The 21057-nt window shown below is 44.0% G+C and overlaps 1 protein-coding gene across 2 annotated transcripts in view; it reads left to right on the top strand.

The window, feature by feature from the left end:
* Asator (tau-tubulin kinase asator) overlaps window positions 1-21057 on the top strand; it is a 193382-nt gene that overhangs the window by 160186 nt on the left and 12139 nt on the right. For both annotated transcript variants that reach the window (XM_084580671.1, XM_084580670.1), the window contains exon 12: window positions 4318-4562. In XM_084580671.1, the coding sequence (XP_084436797.1) occupies window positions 4318-4562 (245 nt within the window). The remainder of the gene's footprint in view (window positions 1-4317; window positions 4563-21057) is intronic.

Genomic DNA, 21057 nt, shown 5'->3' with positions numbered 1-21057 from the left:
GCCTTGAAGGTGTTCGGGTTTGTAGACAATTTTTTTATTATTTTAAGTAAGCACGATAAGCGCTCCTACCTAAGCACAGTTAATGAAAGTGTTGAAATATTTGTAAGCTTGGAAAAGGATTAGAATTTACGCAAGAGCAGCCCGAAGGCGGTAAGTTACAATTTTTAGACCTGCAGCTATATATAGCAGGTGATAAGTTATGCTGGATGTACCACCCACGTGCGCAGAAAGAATTTTTATCCTCAGCGCACTCAAAGACAGTGAAGCGAGCTATTGCAACATCAGCCCTACAGGCAGCCATTGTAAATTCATGTTCCCATACTATGCAAGCACGTTTCCAGCAGCAGATAGCTTGGCTTCAGAATGCAGGCTTTCCTAAGTCAGACATGACGGGGGTAGTGGAGTCGCTTCATAAAAGTAAAAGGAAAGAAAAATAAACAGTCCAATCCTGAAGCCGAAATAAATAGGCCAGTGGTTATTCCCTATTCGCCGCGAGATCGACCTAGAGGTGGCGCCACCGTCACTCCGGTAGTGTAGATCGGCAGCCGGCGGCGCTCGCAGAAACGCACGCTGCGTAGGTTTGCTTCCGAGTATACGGCGGGTTTGTTGGCGATGAAAACGTGTCTTCTGCAGTAAAAGAAGAGACATCTGGGCGAGTTGGTATGGTGACATGATAGAAAAACAGCGCAAAAGACGTGCACGGAGGAGAAGAACGGACAGGACAAGCGCTGACTCACAACTGAAGTTTATTGAAAAAAACACGTTATATATCTGTGTTTTTTTCAATAAACTTCAGTTGTGAGTCAGCGCTTGTCCTGTCCGTTCTTCTCCTCCGTGCACGTCTTTTGCGCTGTTTTTCTATCATGTCTTCTGCAGTATTTCTGCAATATTGCATAAAAAGATCCAATGATTTCGCCAATGCAGCAGAAGAGCGGATTTTAGGAAAACAAAGCACGCAACCACCAGTCTTCTAGATTTACTTTGCACGTTTCTTGAGCTGTACCGCGCTCACGCGCCTAATGCTTGGACCTGCCTAATGACAGCTTTGTTTTCATTATCGACTTCTAAACAGTTTGCACGTGCCTCATGCGGGTGAGAGCGGCGAATTTAGTGTCAAGCCCACGCAGATACAAGGTTCGTGCTGTGACCTGCAGTAATTTAGATTGAATCGAGAAAGCCTGGTTAAATATATCGTACTTGACTCGAGGATTAAGCAGGTTAAATGTAGCATTGGCAGCGCACTGCATGGCGAGTTGCTTTAGACTGAGTGCACATCAATTCTGGCCCAGACAACCACGCACAAATATTCCCCAAATATGAGATCACGCCGACACTATACAGGAAACCTCACCACACAGGAAAGCTGATTGTTCACGTGTACAGCGCTGAGTGGATTGAATTTGCCGAGATGCTTTTTGCGGCCACTGTCATAGAATGTGATAGTGTATTAATGCATGCGCCACTAACTGGAAATGATTTCCTGAAACCGAGGAAAGTATAAGGGATTTCTGATGTGTATGTTCTGGGAAGCAATTTTACAGGCTGAAAATTTCTTTATCACTTATTATTTAGCAGTGACTAAATATTATGCGAAGTAAAATATTAGGGTTGCTTCCAAAACAGATGCCGGATATAAAACTATTCCGAAAGAAATGGAGGTCATCTTATCATGCGACTATAAAAATGTATTTATTCCCGAACTAAACACTGATATTCGGGCCCGCATGAAGCTGTATTACTCCCTCTGTCAGAAATGACGAGTTTTGTCGGAAGACAGCACTTGGACGAAAAGGGATTATAATGATTATAATAGGCTACCAGTAAAGTACATTGATCTATGTGTATTATGTAATATTTAGGGTGACAATTAGGTGCAGGGAATATGTTTCCCAAACATTCGAGCATTTCTCTAAAGCAAAATGTGCTCACTAAAACTTTTACGGATGCACAGAAGCCTTCAACAACAAAAGAAAAGAAATGCATATTGGCCCGGGTTTAACGCATGAAAGCGGCATCGGCTATGACGGATGATTGCAGAGGCTGGTTTTCGTGTCGTTTTTTTTTTCATTAATAACACCACATTTACCACGTGGGATTGTTTATTGTGCAGTCAAATCCCACAGCAGAGGAACGCCTTTCGAAACGGTTGTGATTGAATCCCCCGTTCTCGAAATCAGCAGTCGAGCGCCCTTACCATTGAGACACCGCGACAGAGGTTTAAAAGAAAAAAAAAAAAAAGTACTCACACAACTCTATCGTGCATACAGACGGCACAGCAGGCATAGAGTGGTCTGTTCAAACTGCATTCTGCTATATGAAGCAGTCTGCGGTGGCATATGTTTTAGTAGCTGCGGTATTCCAAACAGAAACGGGAATATGCGATTTCTGAGCGTTTGCATTATACCTTTTATTGACCGCAACGACCTGTTTTGCTTTGACACGACGGTGACGACAGTACCACTTCGTTTCAGGCATTGCATGTCAAAGGATCTCAAGCGCCGAAGACCGCGATGGATGATGTCCTTATCCAAGCATGACATGCTCGATACGGACAAGTATATATATTTTTTAATGAAGCGTGGGGTTATAGACTGTTCATATTTATTTTGCAAGAGGCGTATAGGTAAGCAAAAGCGCACAGGAACCACGAAACAAACAAAATACTCCTGTACACGCCGCATGCGTGTTGTAAATCTCTGCGGGCTGGCACGCGACGCGAAAACGCATCCACACTGAGTAGGTTTCGCCGCTGAGCCGCAAGGTGGCGACTCTGCTCGATCTCGAGGCCAATACCCATTGCGAGCCATCGCGTAGCCCTTAACTTGAAAAAAAGTAGCTTCCAAGTTTAAGGTAGCAGTAGTTTTCTCTGCCCCCTGTAAAGTGGCCGCGTTGTGTCCTCGCATAAACACCCAGAGAAAAGGAAAGACAGAACGTTTGGAACAAAGCATGGGGGTTATATACCAGGTTCCTCTCGCTTGTGGTAAGACGTACTTTGAGCAAATGGGGCGATGTTTGAATTAAAGATTAAGGGAGCACGAACGTTCAGTGAACGCTGGAACGAGGTCTAATCTGCCGCTGCATTGCAAGGACTAGGATCTCCGTCAGTGCAAACCCATGTTAGAAACGACAGTGGGTTTGGACCGGAGCCGCGAACGTGTTGTCTGTGAACTGAAAGCAGCTTTTTGGATGAGAAAAAAGGGCCAAAATTGTGTAAGCCATGCCTCAGTTTCCTTGTATGAGAGTGAGGAAAGTTTTTTTGCAAAAATGTGGCTGAACGAAAACATCAGTACGAGTTGTGCTACTATATACTGCGTGTATTCAGAAGACGAAACCGTTGGTGGATGCTTAAGCTGTTGCATGTGCTTGTTCTGCTTTTTATGTTTTCTCGCGCTTTTTATCTGGTCTTCACTTCTCAACATATCACTGGGTTCCAATCATCATAGAAGTTTTGTTTGCCTATTTTGCGGTGGCACAACGTGCTTAGTGCTTAAAACATATCAAGAAGGTTTAGGATGTCATAATTTTTTCGGGGTTTCGGGGTTGGTTTTTTTGCCTGCAAGTTCCGCTTTCTTCCTATTCATTCCAACATATTACTTTGGCACTTTACACCACGTGTGATTTTGTTTTTAAACAGTCATCGGTGTTTTTATCGGTTTAAGTTCACCCTATGTTAAACATGGAATTTATTGTTAGATAATTCTGACGTGTACGGAGCTAATAGGCGCTGTGACGATGTCCCTACATATTGTGTGTGCATTTCAATTAAAAAAAAATCGGTTCCCAGTAGTGCGTTGTCCTGTCTCCTCACTTGTGTTTGTCTCCTTTGCGCTTACGTTTCTCCCGTACGATCATGAACGAACTAGCTCAGCAACAAGTTTTACTTGAGAGAGGAAACAGACCAGCTTCTTTCCTGTCTGCTTCTTTCTTTTTCATTTGTGGTTCATCCTATCTAAATGCAATGCACCAGTTATCTCAACAAAGTGTTGTACAGATTATATCGAGTACGACTGCACTGCAGCCATTGGTGGTTATTAAAACCTTTAATAATTTTGTGTCATCAACCATTCAACTCTACGCTACAAGGCTAAGTCATACGATCTCGATGAGTGAAATCCAAACCCAAAATCAGCATAACTGAACTAACGGTTGTGCCTGTTTTTTGAGCGGTCTTGATTCGATTAGAAAAGCGCAACTAAAGCGAGAGAGTAACACCTAATGCTTGTACATTGACACTTTCTAACTAAACTATTTTTTTAAATAACCTGCGAGTTCTCATCGTACTGATTCAAAGTGAAAGCTTCCCTTTTGAACGAGCAGGTGCAGCCCACCATCGGTGTAGACGACGGGGAGGACAGCGGAGATGGTGGTCGCAGCTGCAGCGCTGGGCCCGCCGAGTCGCGAATTCCTCGCCCGCGCGTCAGGCAGCCCGAAAGGCCCCGGCTGTCCGTGGCTCCTCTCAGCCATTCGGCGTCCGCTCCCATGGTTCCCGACTGGAGGCCGTCCCATGATGCGCCGCAGCCACCGCCGGGAAACCCGCCCCCGAACCACTGTGTGCCAGCCAGGTTGGTTGCCGCTATACCTATCGTGCCATCTGTGGCCGTATTGAGAGCCCATAATATTTCAAGGTCAATGCTCATTTCAAATGGTCAGTCAGTCATGTTGTCATGCGCCAGCTTACCAGACAACTGGCTGAGTCCCAGTTTGACATTGGCTCATCTCCACGAAATAAGCATTTCTCGGGTTTATGCAGGGATCAGTAAAAGTACTGCTCTAAGCTGGCTCTCTGTAGATGCAGTGGTCGTCAGTCGGTGTTGTATTCAATGCTTTCTTTTATTGCTTTAAAGGCTCCGGTTTGGTGGAATTGAATGCTGTGGCAATTTGGCAATTTATGGGAGCAAGTCAGCATACTTTCTCTAAGAGTCTCATCATCATTAATATAATCAGCCTGATTATACCCACTGCAGGGCGAAGGCCTTTCCGATATTTCTCCAATTGATCCGGCAATTGATCCGGCCCTAGCATTTTTCGTTCCATAGCCCTCTGGGTTCAGTTCAGTCGACTCTTGGCGATCCTGCCGCTCTTGCAGGACAAAACAATGTTTTATGGGGGAAACACTTTTTACCTCGGTGACGCAAAAAGCGCCAGAGCGACGGAGAACGTTTTCGGTGTGTCGCTGCCGCTGAGTTCGCTTGCGTGCCAACCAGCCTTCACGCGGACAGAGTTCTCGGGTTTCGAATTTCGGAAAAGAGCAAAGTGATGTAATTTTATTTTTTATTTATTTATTTATGAATACTGCAATCCCATGCGGGATTTTAGCAGGGTGGGATACATCCTTATAGACAATAACATAGGCAACAACAACAAGAATACAAAGTTCAATAAGAGGCGGAAACAACAAACAAAGTAAGTCGTGGCAAAACAGATGGTTGTAATGATTACACAAAACCGGACAGATTAAGGCGTGAACAAAATAAGTTTACAGATGGCTGTGAAACAGTGTCATTGTCTAATTTATTCCATTCGGTGATAGTCCTGGGAAAGAAAGAATATTTGAAGCAGTTATTGCGAGTGGAATAAGGAGCTGTTGTTAGGGCGTGTCTTTGTCTTGTGGCATATCCTGTAGAGAAAGAAATTATATGTGACACGTCAACTTTGTAATCACCCTTTATCAACTGAAATAGAAATTTTAGGCGCAGTGCTCTGTTCCTTTCGGTAAGAGAAGGAAGTTTGGCCTTTGCTAAAAGTGTTGTCATTGAGGTGCGCCCAAAGCTATTGTAAATAAAACGGACTGCCCTCTTCTGCAAATTTTCAATCATATTGGTGTGTTTTTGTGTATAGGGATACCAGATAATAGAGGCGTATTCTATGCTTGGAAGGACAATGGTTTTATAAGCCATTAACCGGACAGCGGGTGTGGATAGTTTTAATGCTCGTCTTAGAAAAAAGAGTTTTTGATTAGCATTACTTTCTACGTATTTAATATGATTTGTCCAGCTAAGATCTTTTGAAATCCAAAGACCGAGGTATTTAAACTGCTCAACTTCAGATAGAAAAATATTCCGGGCTGAATACCTGAAATGAAGAGGGTTCTTTTTATGGGTTATTTTCATAAATACTGTTTTCTCAAAATTAACCTCCATTTGCCATTCTTCACACCATGAAACAGCTCTTTGAAATGATTCATTTAGCTTTAACTGATCATTAGCGCTGTTAATTTCAGAATAAATGACGCAATCGTCGGCGTAGAGGTTAATCTTAACATCAATGTTATTTGTAATATCATTGAGAAAAATCAAGAATAAAAGAGGTCCAATAACAGAGCCTTGCGGCACGCCGGAGTCAACTGAAACCTTAGAAGAACTCTGATTCTTAAAAGAAACATATTGTTGTCTGTTCGAAAGATAGCAAGAGATCCAATTAATGAGCTGTGGGTTTGCTAATATTTTATCTAACTTAAATAGTAACTTTTTATGTGAAACTTTGTCAAAAGCTTTTGCAAAGTCCATAAAGATTGCATCGATTTGTTTACCTGAATTTATTGTAGCTGCGAAATCATGTACGGTAATAGCTAACTGTGTGGACGTGGAAAAACCTCTTCTGAAACCATGTTGAGCGCTTGATAGAATGTTGTACTTGTCAAGAAATTCAGAAATATGTTTGTGTATTATATGCTCAAGAAGCTTACATGATGTTGAAGTTAATGAAATGGGGCGGTAATTTGTAATTTGATTTTTCTTACCACTCTTATGGAGAGGCTTTATTTTTGCTGTTCTCCAGTCTCTTGGAACTTGACTGTCACACAAAGACTTAGAGAACAAAGCACATAAATACTTTGAAGTCCAGGGAGCATAACGTTTCAGAAAATCATTGGGAATGCCATCTGGCCCGGGTGATTTTTTAACCTCTAGATTTAAAAGTAGATTGAGTATGCCTTGTTCAGTGATGTTAATGTCATGTATTGGTGGATATGAATTATAGAAGTTTGATAGAATGCCATTGTCTTTAGTGAAAACAGACTTGAAATGGGAATTAAAAGCACTTGCAATTTGACAACCATCTTCACATTCAACACCATTAATTTCAAACACTTCATTCGTTCTACATGTAGGTGTAATCAGCCTCCAGAATCTCTCGGGGGACGATGAAATGAAATTGGGAAGTTTTACACCATAGTATTGATGTTTGTCAAAAGCTACTTGTGCCTTTAGCTGAAAAGAAATTTCAGAAATTTTCTTCAGTAGTGCAGGTAGATCCTTAGCAGTACCTTTCTTATGCTTTAAACGCTTAAGTTGCCTTTTCAGTTGCAAAGTCCCACGAGAAATCCAAGGGTTCCGACTTTTCTTTTTCAAAATTTGAGGAACAAAACGATCAATGCAATGGTTTATGAGGCACTTAAATCTTTCCCACAAAACATGAATATCATCGGTGCTGTTCAAAAAGGACTCAAACTCAAAAGATAGCATATCTATTATTGACACATCATCTGCACGCGAGAAATTGGGCACGGATATTTTCATAGGCTGCTTACGTAGAGAGACATCGGAAAGCGTTAATAACACAGCCTGGTGATCTGAAATACCAGGGAGAACTTCACAGGTGCTGTTTGTTCCAATTGCTCCACTTATGAAGAATATATCGAGTATTGATCTCGAGTTAGTTGTTATTCTCGTAAAATTTTCAACGACTTGAAGTAGATCAAACTCAAACGCTATGTCTATCATCATTTCGCCACATTTATCTCCCCGAACATTTTGTGAGAAGGAAAGCCAGTCTACGTATGGCAGGTTAAAATCTCCGGCCAAAATAATCCGATCACCAGGCTTCACATCTTCAATCATATAGTTTCTAAGACCATCTAGTACTTCAGGGGAAGAGTTAGGTGGCCTATAAATAGCACCTATAATATACCTAATGTTGTCATGATAGGCTTTGCAGAATATTCCCTCGACGTTTTGTATGTCGGGCATTCTTGCCATCGTTAGACAGGCTTTGAAAAGGACACCCACCCCACCCCCTTTGCTACCACGATCTTTTCTATGGATATAGTAACCGCGAGGCACAAATTCGCTATCGTAAACGCTTTTGCTTAACCATGTCTCCGTTAATATAGCAATGTCCGGGTCACAGGCTTCCAAGAGTACTTCTAATTCTGTGCATTTATTAACAACGCTCCTACAGTTCACGTTCAGGATTTTCAGTACGCGAGTGTCACGCATATTCCGTCAAACTGCCATTTTTCTTTACTTTGACTCGCATGCCCTTTACATCATCCCAGTAATAAAGCACACCATTTACACTGAGCTTGTCGTAAACTAGCTTTACTTTTGCTTTATCGCCCCTTTCTTTTTCTGAGCTCTTCCACAGGTTTTTGCGCTTTTCACGAATTCTAAGCGAGAAATCTTCTGAAATAGACTCATTAGAGCCCTTCAGCTTGTGTGCAGCCGCTAATACCGACATCTTTTCATGATGATCGAGGAATTTCAAAATTACAGGTCGGTCTTGATTTGCATCGTTTTTTCGCCCAAGTCGGTGACATCTTTCAATGCTTGATGCTTTTATCTCTAGCTTAGTTTCGAAAAGCACACCCACTGTGTTCAGGAGTTCTTGAGGTGTTTCGGTGCAAGGTTCTTTTATTCCATAAATAATTAGATTATTCCTGCGACTAAAATTTTCCAAGTTATCTATTTTACTTGTTAGGGAAGCTAGTGCAGATTCAATTCCGTTCATATTTTCTTCCATATCTTTTACTTGAGCAGTTACCATACTAAATGCGTTAACCTGTCGCTCCACACCATCGACACGTTCCGTTAAAGAAGAGATTTTATACACTATGTCTTTCTGGGTGGTTTGTATATCCTGGATAGCTAACTGCATTGCGTTTTGACCAGCTAGCAACTGTTCTAGCATTTCTTTTTCACTAGGGCCAGGATTATATTCTATGTCCCCACAAGCTAACAGGTCAAAAGGAATCGAACGAACACATGTAACAAGGTATTTCACACATGGTGGGCAAGGCAGCAGCAGCAAAAATCTGTTGTCATTACGATAACATTTGACCGGTAAGTACCTACTGACCTGGATCATGAAGCAAAAAGGGTTGCTAAGCATGTTGCCTGCACGGCTGCTGCCAGGCCCACTGGTTCGATGCGGCATCCACGGTTGTTTTATACCCATCGGTGAGCTGTCGTAAGGTGACGTCACTTTAGATTGGTCCCAGGGGGGCGCTACGGTGGTTAAACTTGGCTGTCCATTGATGACGCAGCAGTTGACGGGAGGGGACGGTGATACCATAGGCAAGCGTAGCTTCTCGGTGCAGATAGCGGCAGGATAGCAGGTGCACGTGGAAGACGCCTCCCAGCTGATAAAAGCCATGACCTGGATCATGAAGCAAAAAGGGTTGCTAAGCATGTTGCCTGCACGGCTGCTGCCAGGCCCACTGGTTCGATGCGGCATCCACGGTTGTTTTATACCCATCGGTGAGCTGTCGTAAGGTGACGTCACTTTAGATTGGTCCCAGGGGGGCGCTACGGTGGTTAAACTTGGCTGTCCATTGATGACGCAGCAGTTGACGGGAGGGGACGGTGATACCATAGGCAAGCGTAGCTTCTCGGTGCAGATAGCGGCAGGATAGCAGGTGCACGTGGAAGACGCCTCCCAGCTGATAAAAGCCATGACCTGGATCATGAAGCAAAAAGGGTTGCTAAGCATGTTGCCTGCACGGCTGCTGCCAGGCCCACTGGTTCGATGCGGCATCCACGGTTGTTTTATACCCATCGGTGAGCTGTCGTAAGGTGACGTCACTTTAGATTGGTCCCAGGGGGGCGCTACCTTGACCTACTTCTTCACCACGAACCGACTTTATTTAACGAAACAATGAATACACACTGAGCATTGTATTATTTAATTAGAGCTCTGCGGAATTGTGCCGGTTTGTAGTTACAAAATCCATGGCGTCAGATGCAGTCGAGGGCAGCCATCGGAAACGTTCTTCTCTGCAGATGACGCGATCTGTCAGAAAATGATGGATTCGCGGCTATCTTTCGACGACGACGCTGCATTTCGGCGACATTTTAAACGCAGCCTGATAATCACAGCGCTGAGTCTGGCGCACTCTTTGAAATCGATTTCATGCTTCAGTCTCATTTATATCGGGATCATTTTCGCAAGCAGATTTGATAAAGAGTAGGAGGATGTTGATGTAGTGTCCGCAGTCACAAACTCAATGCGGACTTGCCGTCATAGCTGGACGCGCAACAATCAAATGCAGGTGCTAAAGGGTTTTGTCAAGGCGGACTTAAGGGGTTTTTACCCGCCACCTCCTTTTCTTCTTAAGCGAAATAGTTTTATTTAATAATTCCCGAAAGCCTCCGCTGCTTGCAGGTTCTATTTTTAAGCTCCGATATTTGGTTGCAGCATATTAATATACAGCTGCAAGAGGCTATTGTTTTGGGATTTGGTATGAATGCCACCTGAATAGAATCAGACATCTCTAAAGTTCGTGTTTTCGTACAAAAACATAGAGACACATATGCGTGACATTGACAAACGCTCATGTGTGTCTCTTCTGTCATTGTCCAATAATTGGCGCTAACCTCCTCTAAGCCTCACACTTCTGTCCTCGAAAAGTGGTAAAACACGTTAGTGCGTTTATTTACTCCCAAGTGACTTAGGCTTATGAGAGCAATCGTGTTCCTGTCATGCGCAAACAGCATCGTTTTTACAATGTTTATTTATTTATTTAAAAATATAATACCAGCCTGAGTCTGAAGCTTTAGGCAGGAGTGGGCGTACAATGCATACATTGTGTCATAAAAAAAACACAAAAAAACAAAGGAGTAAATACATAAAGAGTCATCACTTGTTGTGGGACTGCCCAGCACTGAAACCAACATGAATCCGGCACCTAACGGTAGCTGGCTTTTCAGAAAGCAATCCTTCCTCATCACTTGCACGCAGGGTCCTCATCATCGCTCACTCATTTCATTTATTTCATTTTATTTACATCACAGAGATGCGGGCAAGCTCAGCCAAAAAGCGAATTATTTTCGCTTGAATGATACCCTAGCCCCCCTGTACATGGCCATACATCGAAGACAACAATTTATACACTGCTAATTATGGATCAGAAACAAGAGCAAGAAGACACAAAAACACCCTTTTGTCAATTCAGATTTAATAAGTTATGGCAATAGGCATTTAAACGTCGCGGCATGGTTGGCACCCAACGTAAGTTCTAGAACGTGCCAAAACTCTTGCTGTCGAAGTGGATAAGTGGAAACATATGCCTCTAAATTTACTAGCTGCAAAAACGCATGCTAATTTTTATTGAGAGACTTCTTATACCTAACACTTAAACAGTATGAAGGAGATTAAATGGGTCGCACGTCGAGCCGACAAGTGTCTTCGTCTGGGCAAGTAGTCATATAAGAGTTATGTACCGGAACGACACTGAAACGTTGGAATAGTTTTTGAGTATGGGCATAAAAATTCACATTGGCAATACAAGGGAATCGCCCTTTTTTGCAGAGGGAATATTTCACTAACATTTTCATGTTTAGAGTTCCCCCACACCAAAAAACAGTAATTAAGATGCGAAAGAAAGAGTGTGTTGTAAATCGTATGCTTTATGGAAGCGGGAAAAAAAGCAGCGAAATGTGACAAGTATTCCGGCACTTTTGGAGAGTTATGTTTCGACATACTCATAGTGGGCATCTATGACATTTTAGCCTTGCACCAAGAGGTTTCACTGTATCGAGAAGCTCTATTCGGTAGTTACCAGGATACAGTTCATAATCTGCTGGCACCTGGTAGATTGAAAAGGGCGGCATTTGTTTATGAGTTAGATTTACTCCAGTATTAAATAATACTGTCAGGGTGTTATTGGCAGTACGCACCAGAGATTCGATGTCGCTGCCTCGAAAGAATTAACTGGTATTGTCGACGTAGATGACGTATTCCGGGTTACTGCTAACAGATGTAATGTCATTAATATACTTCCTTGGGGAACACCTGTACAGATCTGTTTAGAGGAGGAAGTGGCGTTTCCAATGGTAACGCACTGTACGCGGTACTGTAGATAAGGAGGTGGGGGGCTGTTCTGCGAATTCCATACAGTTCTAGCTTTTTAAAGGAAGTTTGGTAATTGAGGCGGTCAAAAGCCTTCGAAAAGTCAATGAAAATTTTGATGCACAATTGGTTAAGTTCAAAGGCTTTTAGAATGATTTCTTTCTGTGTCAGCAATGCCGTTTCCGTAGTCTTGCCATAAAGAAAGCTATGCTGCGATGGGCTCAAGAGTTGAAATCTCCGACAAAAGCTTGACATTCTTTTTTAAATAATTTTTTCCAAAGGTCTTTGGCCTGTAGTTGCGTAAATCATTTCTATCGCCACTTTTAAATAAAACCTTGTAAAGTTGCATCAGCTTAGGGAAGCAACCTGTCGATAATTGAATGTCGTCAGTGTTGTTTAAATTTGTATAGATATCTGGCACTTGAAATTCATCCGTAGGCTCTAAATATATGCTATGGGTATTTCTGTTAATTTCGCATGTCACTGCGCTTGACCTGCAACTTCCTTCAAGAATGCATTGAATTTTTCAGCAAGTATATGACGGCTTTCCACAGTAAGACCTTTAACTACCGAAGGCACACGATTTAGCAACCCATTGAGCTTCCTCCAAGCGCCCTTGCAGCAGTCACTGCGAAATTGGCGTTACAAATGCGTGCTTTTTTCATTCTTCAGAATTGAGTTGAGCTTGTTGCGATACTGCTTGAATGTTTTCAGGTCATGGATAGATTTTGTTTTCACAATTTTTTTATATAATTTGATTTTACGTTTTATCCGTTTCAGCAGTTCGTGGCCGATCCATGGCTTTCCACTTCTAACGTTATTTCTTGTCGCGCGTTTTCAAGGAAATGTTCGTGATAAATGCGCTTAAATATATAAATAAATGTTTCATAGGCAGCATCTGCGGTGTCAGTTTTTGACTATAATACACTGCTCGTCCCTCAAGCTAGTAAGAAAAGCTTCGAAGTTTTGGGGCGTGATACTCTAATATTATATTTCTACACTCGGACGCATTAGTTCTACGGTACTTTTCAAAAGGAAAAAGATCGGAAAATGATCACTTATATCTGAGCATAGCGTACCTGATAAAGTATCGTCTGCATTTATATTCGTGACAAAAATATCAATGAGCGTCGCTGTGCATGCGGTAACCCGGGTGGGCGTGTCTGCAATAACGGCATGACAATTGGATTCCACTGTCGACAGAAACACATTTCTTCCGGGAACAGATCAATGTTAATATTACCTCCAAGTAGCAACGTACATCTATTCTCATTAACATTCTGGCTAAGAAGACTGTCAAGGTGACCGATAAAAGAATTCAAATCCCCATCCGCAGGACGATACATTGCACAATAAATGTAAGTGCGAGATGATAGAGACAAGCATTCGATGTCCTGTGAGGTAAAAGAAATTCGGGAATAATTTCGCATTGAATTTCATTTTTCACTAGAATAGTAACGCCTCCTCCACGTCGGTTTGCCCTATTTAGAAAAAAAAAAACGTGTATAGCCCTCGCGCTTGCATATTTCAATATCAGATTTGTACCCTGTTTCTGTTAGCATTATTAAATCAAAAGCAAAATCGAACTCGTCCAGCAGCACTGACAGGTCATAACCTTTGTGCCGTGCGCAGATCGAGTGTTTAGGTGAAAACAAGTAAGGCTGCAATTTCCAAAATGACCTGACTTTGTGATTCACGTTTCCGGGAGAGACCGTCATTTTCGAGGAAATGTCAGCAATAAAATGGTGCATTTTACGTTATCTTATCAACGTCGTGAATGGTGCGAATGTAGACTATGGATGATGTTTCTGTTCGCTTGGCCAGTATCTTTCCACCACTCATCCAGACATAACGCCATTTCAGAGATTTCTTTTTTCGATGATCATTCCGAGCAACTGTTCCACAGCAGCGCTTATGTGCTCATTTACGAAACCAGTCTCTTTGGTGTGAGGCCAAAGTCTTTCGTTGATATGCGCGTTTTCGTTTTTCGCTTTGTGGAGCACTTCGTCGCGCTTTGAGCGCCTCTTAAATTGAACCACTATGTTTGGTGGCCCTTTAGATTCAATGCACATGGTAACTAGCGCTAAATCAGGCACAGAAGAGAAGGGGACACCACGAACGCTAGACTTGGTTTTATTCCAAAAAACACATTCAATATATAGGCAAACAGTGTAAAAATATCCAACCCATGTTCTGATTGAGGAATTGTATTTCTTTGGATGATAGAGATAACGACTGTCGCTCAATATCAATGACCAATACTCCGAGTATTGGCACATTTAGAAGTTCCCCGTTCGAGGGTTTCAGGGAGGCTCTCTAGTTTAGGCATTCCTTTGACATCTGCGGCTGTAATCCTTTGCTCGAGCTCAATGCCATGCTTTTTCAGATGATCACAGCTAACGTTTCATTGGCTTCCCTTAGATCCTTGTTCTTTTTTTTCACTTTGCTGCTTCTTCGCTTCCTCAAGCTCTGCATTAAAGAATTCCAGACTGTTTTGAAACAATTATTTCCTTCCGAAATTCACGTTCCATGTTAGCTTCGAAATTGCGGATTTCCTATTGCAGTTTTTCAGCTGCGTCCGGCATTAATTAGCGCTCACAAACAAGTGAAAACGTTTTTTCAAGAACGCACACTGATATGGCAGCAACAGCAAATTACTTGCCTAAAAACGGCAGTTACAATGGAGAAGTTCCCAACCTGTAACAGCACAGAGCGAGCTTAGAGCGACTTGCTTCCGCAGCCTTCACTGCGGCCAAGTCTAACTTCGTTTATCCATTCATTTAACCATTTATTCATCCTTCATCTCATACCCTACTGATGCCCTGAGGCAATAAATATCGTTACAAAAAAAGTACATGAAACTGTAATTAATCATCATAAAAGAAAAACAGCGTTAGGCCAGCAGTAAGTAAATTAGTCTGTAGAACAGAAACAAAAAAAGATTGTACAAAGACACATCTTGCAACATAACTCACAGGCAATCTGGCCAACTTGACGCCAAGATCTGGATAAATGTCAGTACACAACAATACATTAAACGTATTCAGTATTCAGCCCAGGGCGCGTCAGAATGATGAGAACGCTGGACAACATCAGCCGGTATTCCACTGGCGAGCCGTTCTTTGATAAATATTGCTTTTACAAAAGCATTCTTTAAATTTTTTAGAGTGATAGGATCATGCTGCGCGCGAGTTAGCAGTTTCAGTTTTTCATCAATTCTTAATTCATCATCATCATCATCATCATCAACCTCAGCCTGACTATACTCACTGCAGGGCGAAGGCCTCTCCCATATTTCTCCAATTAACCCGGTTCTGTGCTAGCTGCATCCACTTGACCCCTGCTAATTTCTTAACCTCATCCGCCCACCTAACTTTCTGCCGCCCCTTGCTACGCTTTCCTTCCCTTGGAATCCAGTTTGTTACCCTAAGCGACCATCGGTTATCCTCTCTTCGCACTACATGTCCTGCCCATGCCCATTTCTTCTTCTTGATTTCCACTAGAATGTCGGTAACTTGAGTTATTTCTCTGACCCACTCTGCACGCTTTCTATCTCTTATTGTTACCCCTACCATCTTTCGTTCCATTCTTAATTCTTAATCGGTGATGCCGAAACAAGCAAAATATTTTCATCTTTTCCTGGTAACGCCTTGAAGCCAGGCTTTCCAAGCTGGCGTCAGAAACGACCTGGACTGGGGATGTGTGGCAGTCATACGTATTATAAATGAAGCTTATTACCGATTTACGTTGTACCTTTTCCAATTCGAAATGATAGTTTATGTGTAGGGGTCCAAAACAACTTCCGCGTATTCCAATATCGGTCTGATGTATGATTTATGTGCCAAAAGTTTTATGTCGTATGTTGACTTTGCCAGCGTTGTTCTCAGGTAACAGAGTTTTTTCATTGCGCTTTTTAAAAGCATATCATACGTGCTAGTTCCATTAGAGGTCGTTAGTAATTAATAATTCAAGATATTTATAACTGGTTACTGCCGCTAAATAATGATTGCGAATGAGATATGGGAAGTGTCAAGGTTGCTTTTTGCGAGTGGCATTCATTGCGAACGTTTTATGGCTATTTACCGTGTGGTGCACTATTCTTATATGTGGTTCAGAGATACGTTTAAATTTACTTGATGGTTAGATGTAACGATTTCATTATACAATACACAGCGTGTGCGAAAAGTTTGATTTTTACTGGGAATGCACAAGCAATGTCATTAATGAAGATAACAAAAAAGGTTGGTCCGAGTACCGTTCCTTGAGAAGCTCTTGACTCAACTAAAGGAAGTCCAGAGGGCACATTACCAGCCTTAACATTTGGACGATGACAGAAAAAATAAGCTTCGATCCATACAAGTAGGATGCAATATTTTTAGTAGCACCTTCAGCTCCAATAATATATTAAATGGGATGCGCGATAGAAAGATGTTTGGGAATCTAAAAAGATAATGTCGACCTAGTTCTGATTATATAAGGCTGAAGCGAGATTGTGAATTGTTTCGAGCAGCAGGGTTGCAGTGGACGTTCGCTATCGCACTGATTTACAGCCGTGCATCGGAATTGTCTCCCCGACACGGAGATTATCCGTAAAAATGGGCTTTCTAGAGCGCTGTACTACTACAGCGTGCGAGGAAGTTGGTTGCGGTGATTGCATGTCGATCGAACAGAATTGAGACGACCACATCACGAGGCCCGATTGTGACTTGGAATGTTTATTCGAAGCCTTTGAGCTGCAGGGCAAATGGGGGCCCGTTTAAACAGGACGCGGTGGTGGCTTGCCCCCACTTCCATCCAAGACGCCTAAAATTATTACACAGCAGAAGTTCGTATGTCTACTTTCGTGTGGGAGCGAACACAATAGCATATACTTGTCAATAGAGAAAAAGAAAATATGTATTTAATAAATCAGTCCGCTATTGCTGATTCCTGCGATATCTTGTAATTTCAAGCACACTGGTCACAACGTCACGGAAGATGTAAAAATATTCCTTAGTTTGCACCCAACTCGGCGTCTTCTACAGAGTGGTCTTTCGTTTGGTGCCACGACGGTGCGAAGCGGAGCAGACCATTCAAACTAATTAAATAGATTAGCGAAGGCGCGTCCCGTTATGTCTGCCTGCGATGCGCGCACGAAAGTCAGCGAAAATGTTTCGTAACCACTACTATGCACTGCGTTTATGATATATTTAAGGAAACAAATTCGGACCCTTGCCGGGGTAAAATGAATTCTTGTATTAGATTTTGCGTCCTTATGAAGCTTTCAGTAAACTCCCTTTTTTGCGGTCTTCTGAGGCCGAATGCATAGGAGAATACTTGCGTGTGCCCCTGCATATGGGCAATGTTAATGTCTGAACCACAGTGGCACTTTTCTTCACACAAAGCTGCTGGAAAAAGAGTACACATCCTGCGAACATGAGGGGTTCATCAGGTGATAAATCGCCTGATTGTAACATGTTTGGACGTCTTGCACACTTGACGCCGTCTGGACGTCTAAGCCTGAATAAATGACCGTGTTATGGATATATCAGGTCGTGCACACAAAAGCATTCAGGTTTTTCATCGAATGTAACCACATACTATACGGATAAAGTCAGAATTATGTTGCGGGTCACGGATCTCTGCGAGATTTGAGATGCTGGCTAACAAGAAGCAGGGCGAGGGATAAGTGAACACTGAAGACAGGTTTTCCGAGCTACGTTTTCGGAGAAGGGCACCTGGCTGGAACATTTGGGTGTGTCTGTTCAGGAGCGCCTCCCGGTACAGCCGGTGGACGACCCCTTTCTCGTCAGGAGCCCACAGGGTGTCTCAAGCTTTCTGGAATCAAAGAGCCAAATATGTTTCCGTCCATTATCTATTGGCATCGAGAAGGCGCAAGGATTACGCGATCGTGTCTTGCGTTGGTGCCTTTGACGCAGCAAGTTTGCACAGTTTTCGGGCCACTTGGAGAATATATTAGATGCTGTGAAGACTGAACACTGGCATTTGAAGCATCAAGAAAACGTTTTCGAGCCTCTGTAGGCCTTTTTCATCGACCAATTTGAACATTGACCGAAACTTGTCAGCGAAAAAGCACCAGCATGGCGCCGGCAGGCTGACATGGCTGAGCAACCCTACGAATGGCTAAATAGGGCGTTTTTTATATGGGAGGGTTATATCAGAATCTTCCGGCCTTATACACGAGCTGGTAGCCTACGCTATCGCGTCATACCCATAAAGGTGGAGCTTAAATGTCCTCAATATATTTTTGGACCACGAGATCGTTTATATCAAACCTTTATCCCCACCATGTTTTCAACACATGGGGGACTACCGAAAAAAATGTTGATAAACAGATGGCTTGTCGAGTCCCCAGCCCCATATAAAAAGTGGAACAGCACGAGGGGATCAACAATGGCAATAAACAATTCAAAACAGTTCAATAGACTCGATCAGTGCAGAATAAAAGTCAAGGCCGGGTTAAACAAGCATCAAGATAAATAAAAACAAAGTTTCTCAATCTGCAGCAATGTAACAACTAGATAGAGTTGATTGATACTAGTTCAAAAGTAAGGCCAGAGAATACCGCAAACCTTCATTGCCAGAATTCAAGCGTGGTATAGCGCCCTTCCAGTTTTTTCATGTCTAGTAGCATAGTAATGCTCATTCTTCTCTAAATGTGCCAATGAATCAAGGCTATATATATTACTCTTCATTTTGTAGTAATCCCGATCGCCATCAGCTCGCGCGCCAACCCGAAGAGGTAGACGAAGTGGAGCCGGAGCCTTGTTGGCAATGCACTGTTTCGAACGCTACCCCCGTCGCTTTGGTTTGCGGACGTTGCCTACGGTCTTGGTGCTCCAATAAACACTTTACACTTGGTGGAGGTGCTTCGATCGTCGCCCCAGTCCTCCTCGCAAATTTCACCCTGGAACTTCGGAACCGCACGCCTTCGGTCACAACCGTGCAGGACGTTCCCAGTCAACCATCGGCGCCCATCCCTGCCACTCCTGCCACCATCTTCTGTCCTGGGGCACAACGCCCCCGTGACTCACCTTTCTTCAGTGGTACCGACGACCATGACGTTGACGACTGGCTGGCCTCTTTCGAGCGCGTCAGCACTTACAACCGCTGGGACGATTCCATAAAACTGAGCAACGTCCTCTTCTACCTCACGGACGTGGCAAATCTGTGGTTTCGAAATCACGAAGCCGATCTTTCGACGTGGTCTGTCTTCAAGAAAAAACTTCGCGGATGTCTTCGGCCGTCCTGCGGTACGCAAACTACGTGCCGAACAATGCCTCCATGCACGGCTTCAACTTCCCGAGGAAACGTTTACCAGCTACAACGAGGACGTGGTTGACCTCTGCAAGCGGGTCAATCCGTTCATGGCCGAGCCCGAAAGAGTCACACGTGTTCTAAAAGGTCTCACTGATGATGCGTACTATATGATGTCGGCCAGGGACCCTACTTCCGTATCCGGTATTATAACCCTGTGCCAGAGGTTTGACGAGCTACGAAAGCAACGCGTTTCTACGCGGCGGGCTGCCGCACATGCCGGCTTTGCTGGCTTGGCACTGGCTACGTCGTCTGCGGAACAGTCTCAATTTATGCGGAATATCCTAGACTTCATCCGCGAAGAAGTTTCACGCCAGCTGTCCCTCCTCCATCCAGTTCAGCTGACAGTCTGCACTTCGCAATTAGCGCCGACCAACGCGCCATCCGCCAAGTTATCGAGGAGAAAGTCGCCGAAGCGCTGCCTTCTAGTGTTCCCATCGCTACTGTGCAAGCCCCACTCACTTACGCTCAAGTAACCGCTGGAACGCGTGGTGCGCTTCCTACATCGTCTTACTAGAACGACCCTACATTTTATGATCCACCTCGTTTCATGGCCCCTCAGTCGCCGATCCCTCGACCGCGACGCCGCATTAAGAACCCATGGCGAACCGCCGACAATCGCCCAAATTGCTATGCTTGCGGGCTCCCGGGTCACGTCGCTCGCCTTTGCCGTCAGCGCCCACTTCATCCTGAGAACACAGTCCGTCAGTACCACTACGACCCCGAGCCGCCCTTGAGCAACGTCTCTTCTGGGTCGTCTCCACCTCGGGCTCAGTACTCGACACGCCGTTCGCCTTCGCCTCGCTGACGTTCCATTTCGCCGATGCTCCGGCGACAGGGCCCTACGCAAGGGGAAAACTAAATGCCGCAGTTCCGGAGGCAAGAACTGCGCGTTTGACGAACACTTTAAGTCCTCCGCCTTTCCCGCCAACGTCATTGAAGTATTCGTAGAAGGTTTTCCCGTTCTTGCGCTGGTGGATACAGGTGCTGCCGTTTCCGTAATTAGTGATGCCCTTCGCCGCAAAATTCGCAAGGTCACGACGCATCTTTCTGCCTTTTCGCTTCGTACGGCCAGTTCAGAGCGCATCACCCCTGTGGCAGCGTGCACGGTACGAGTTTGCATCAAAGACATTACGTATCTCGTCGAGATGGTGGTGCTTTACGCCTGCTCCCACGACATCATCCTCGGCTACGACTTTCTGTCGACTCACAGTGCTGTTATTCATTGTGCTCGTGCTGAAGTTGAGCTTTCCCCTGTGTGTAGTGTTGCCTTGTGTGACCCGCCTGTGCGCCCTGCTTAACTCCTTGTAGCTGCAGACACCCACATTCCTCCCTTTTCTTCTGTTCTCGTTCCCCTTATTTCGACATCTGCCCTCCCTAGCCCTGTTCACTTTACGCCCAAACTCGCCTCCGCCCATTATAACCGCCTCCTTCTTCCTTTCGCCGTTCTAACGATTTCTGATGGCAGCTGTGTCATCTATGCTTCCAACCCTTTTCCCTGCCCGACGGTTGTTCTTCGCGGGGAGTGTCTCGGCTACATTGAAGAGCTGGACCCTGATCGCACTTACATGTTCTCCGAACCTGAAGGTTTTCCTCACGTCGCTGCCCTGACATCTTGTGCTGCTACGAGTGATGAGCTTCCTGTCGACGCCCTTCATCGAGCTATCGCGACTG

This window comes from Amblyomma maculatum, chromosome 10 (genome assembly GCF_055883805.1).
Source record: "Amblyomma maculatum isolate TAMU_Amacu chromosome 10, ASM5588380v1, whole genome shotgun sequence".
NCBI classification, from domain to species: Eukaryota; Metazoa; Arthropoda; class Arachnida; order Ixodida; family Ixodidae; genus Amblyomma; species Amblyomma maculatum.
This window is presented reverse-complemented; position numbering and strand designations above follow the sequence as displayed.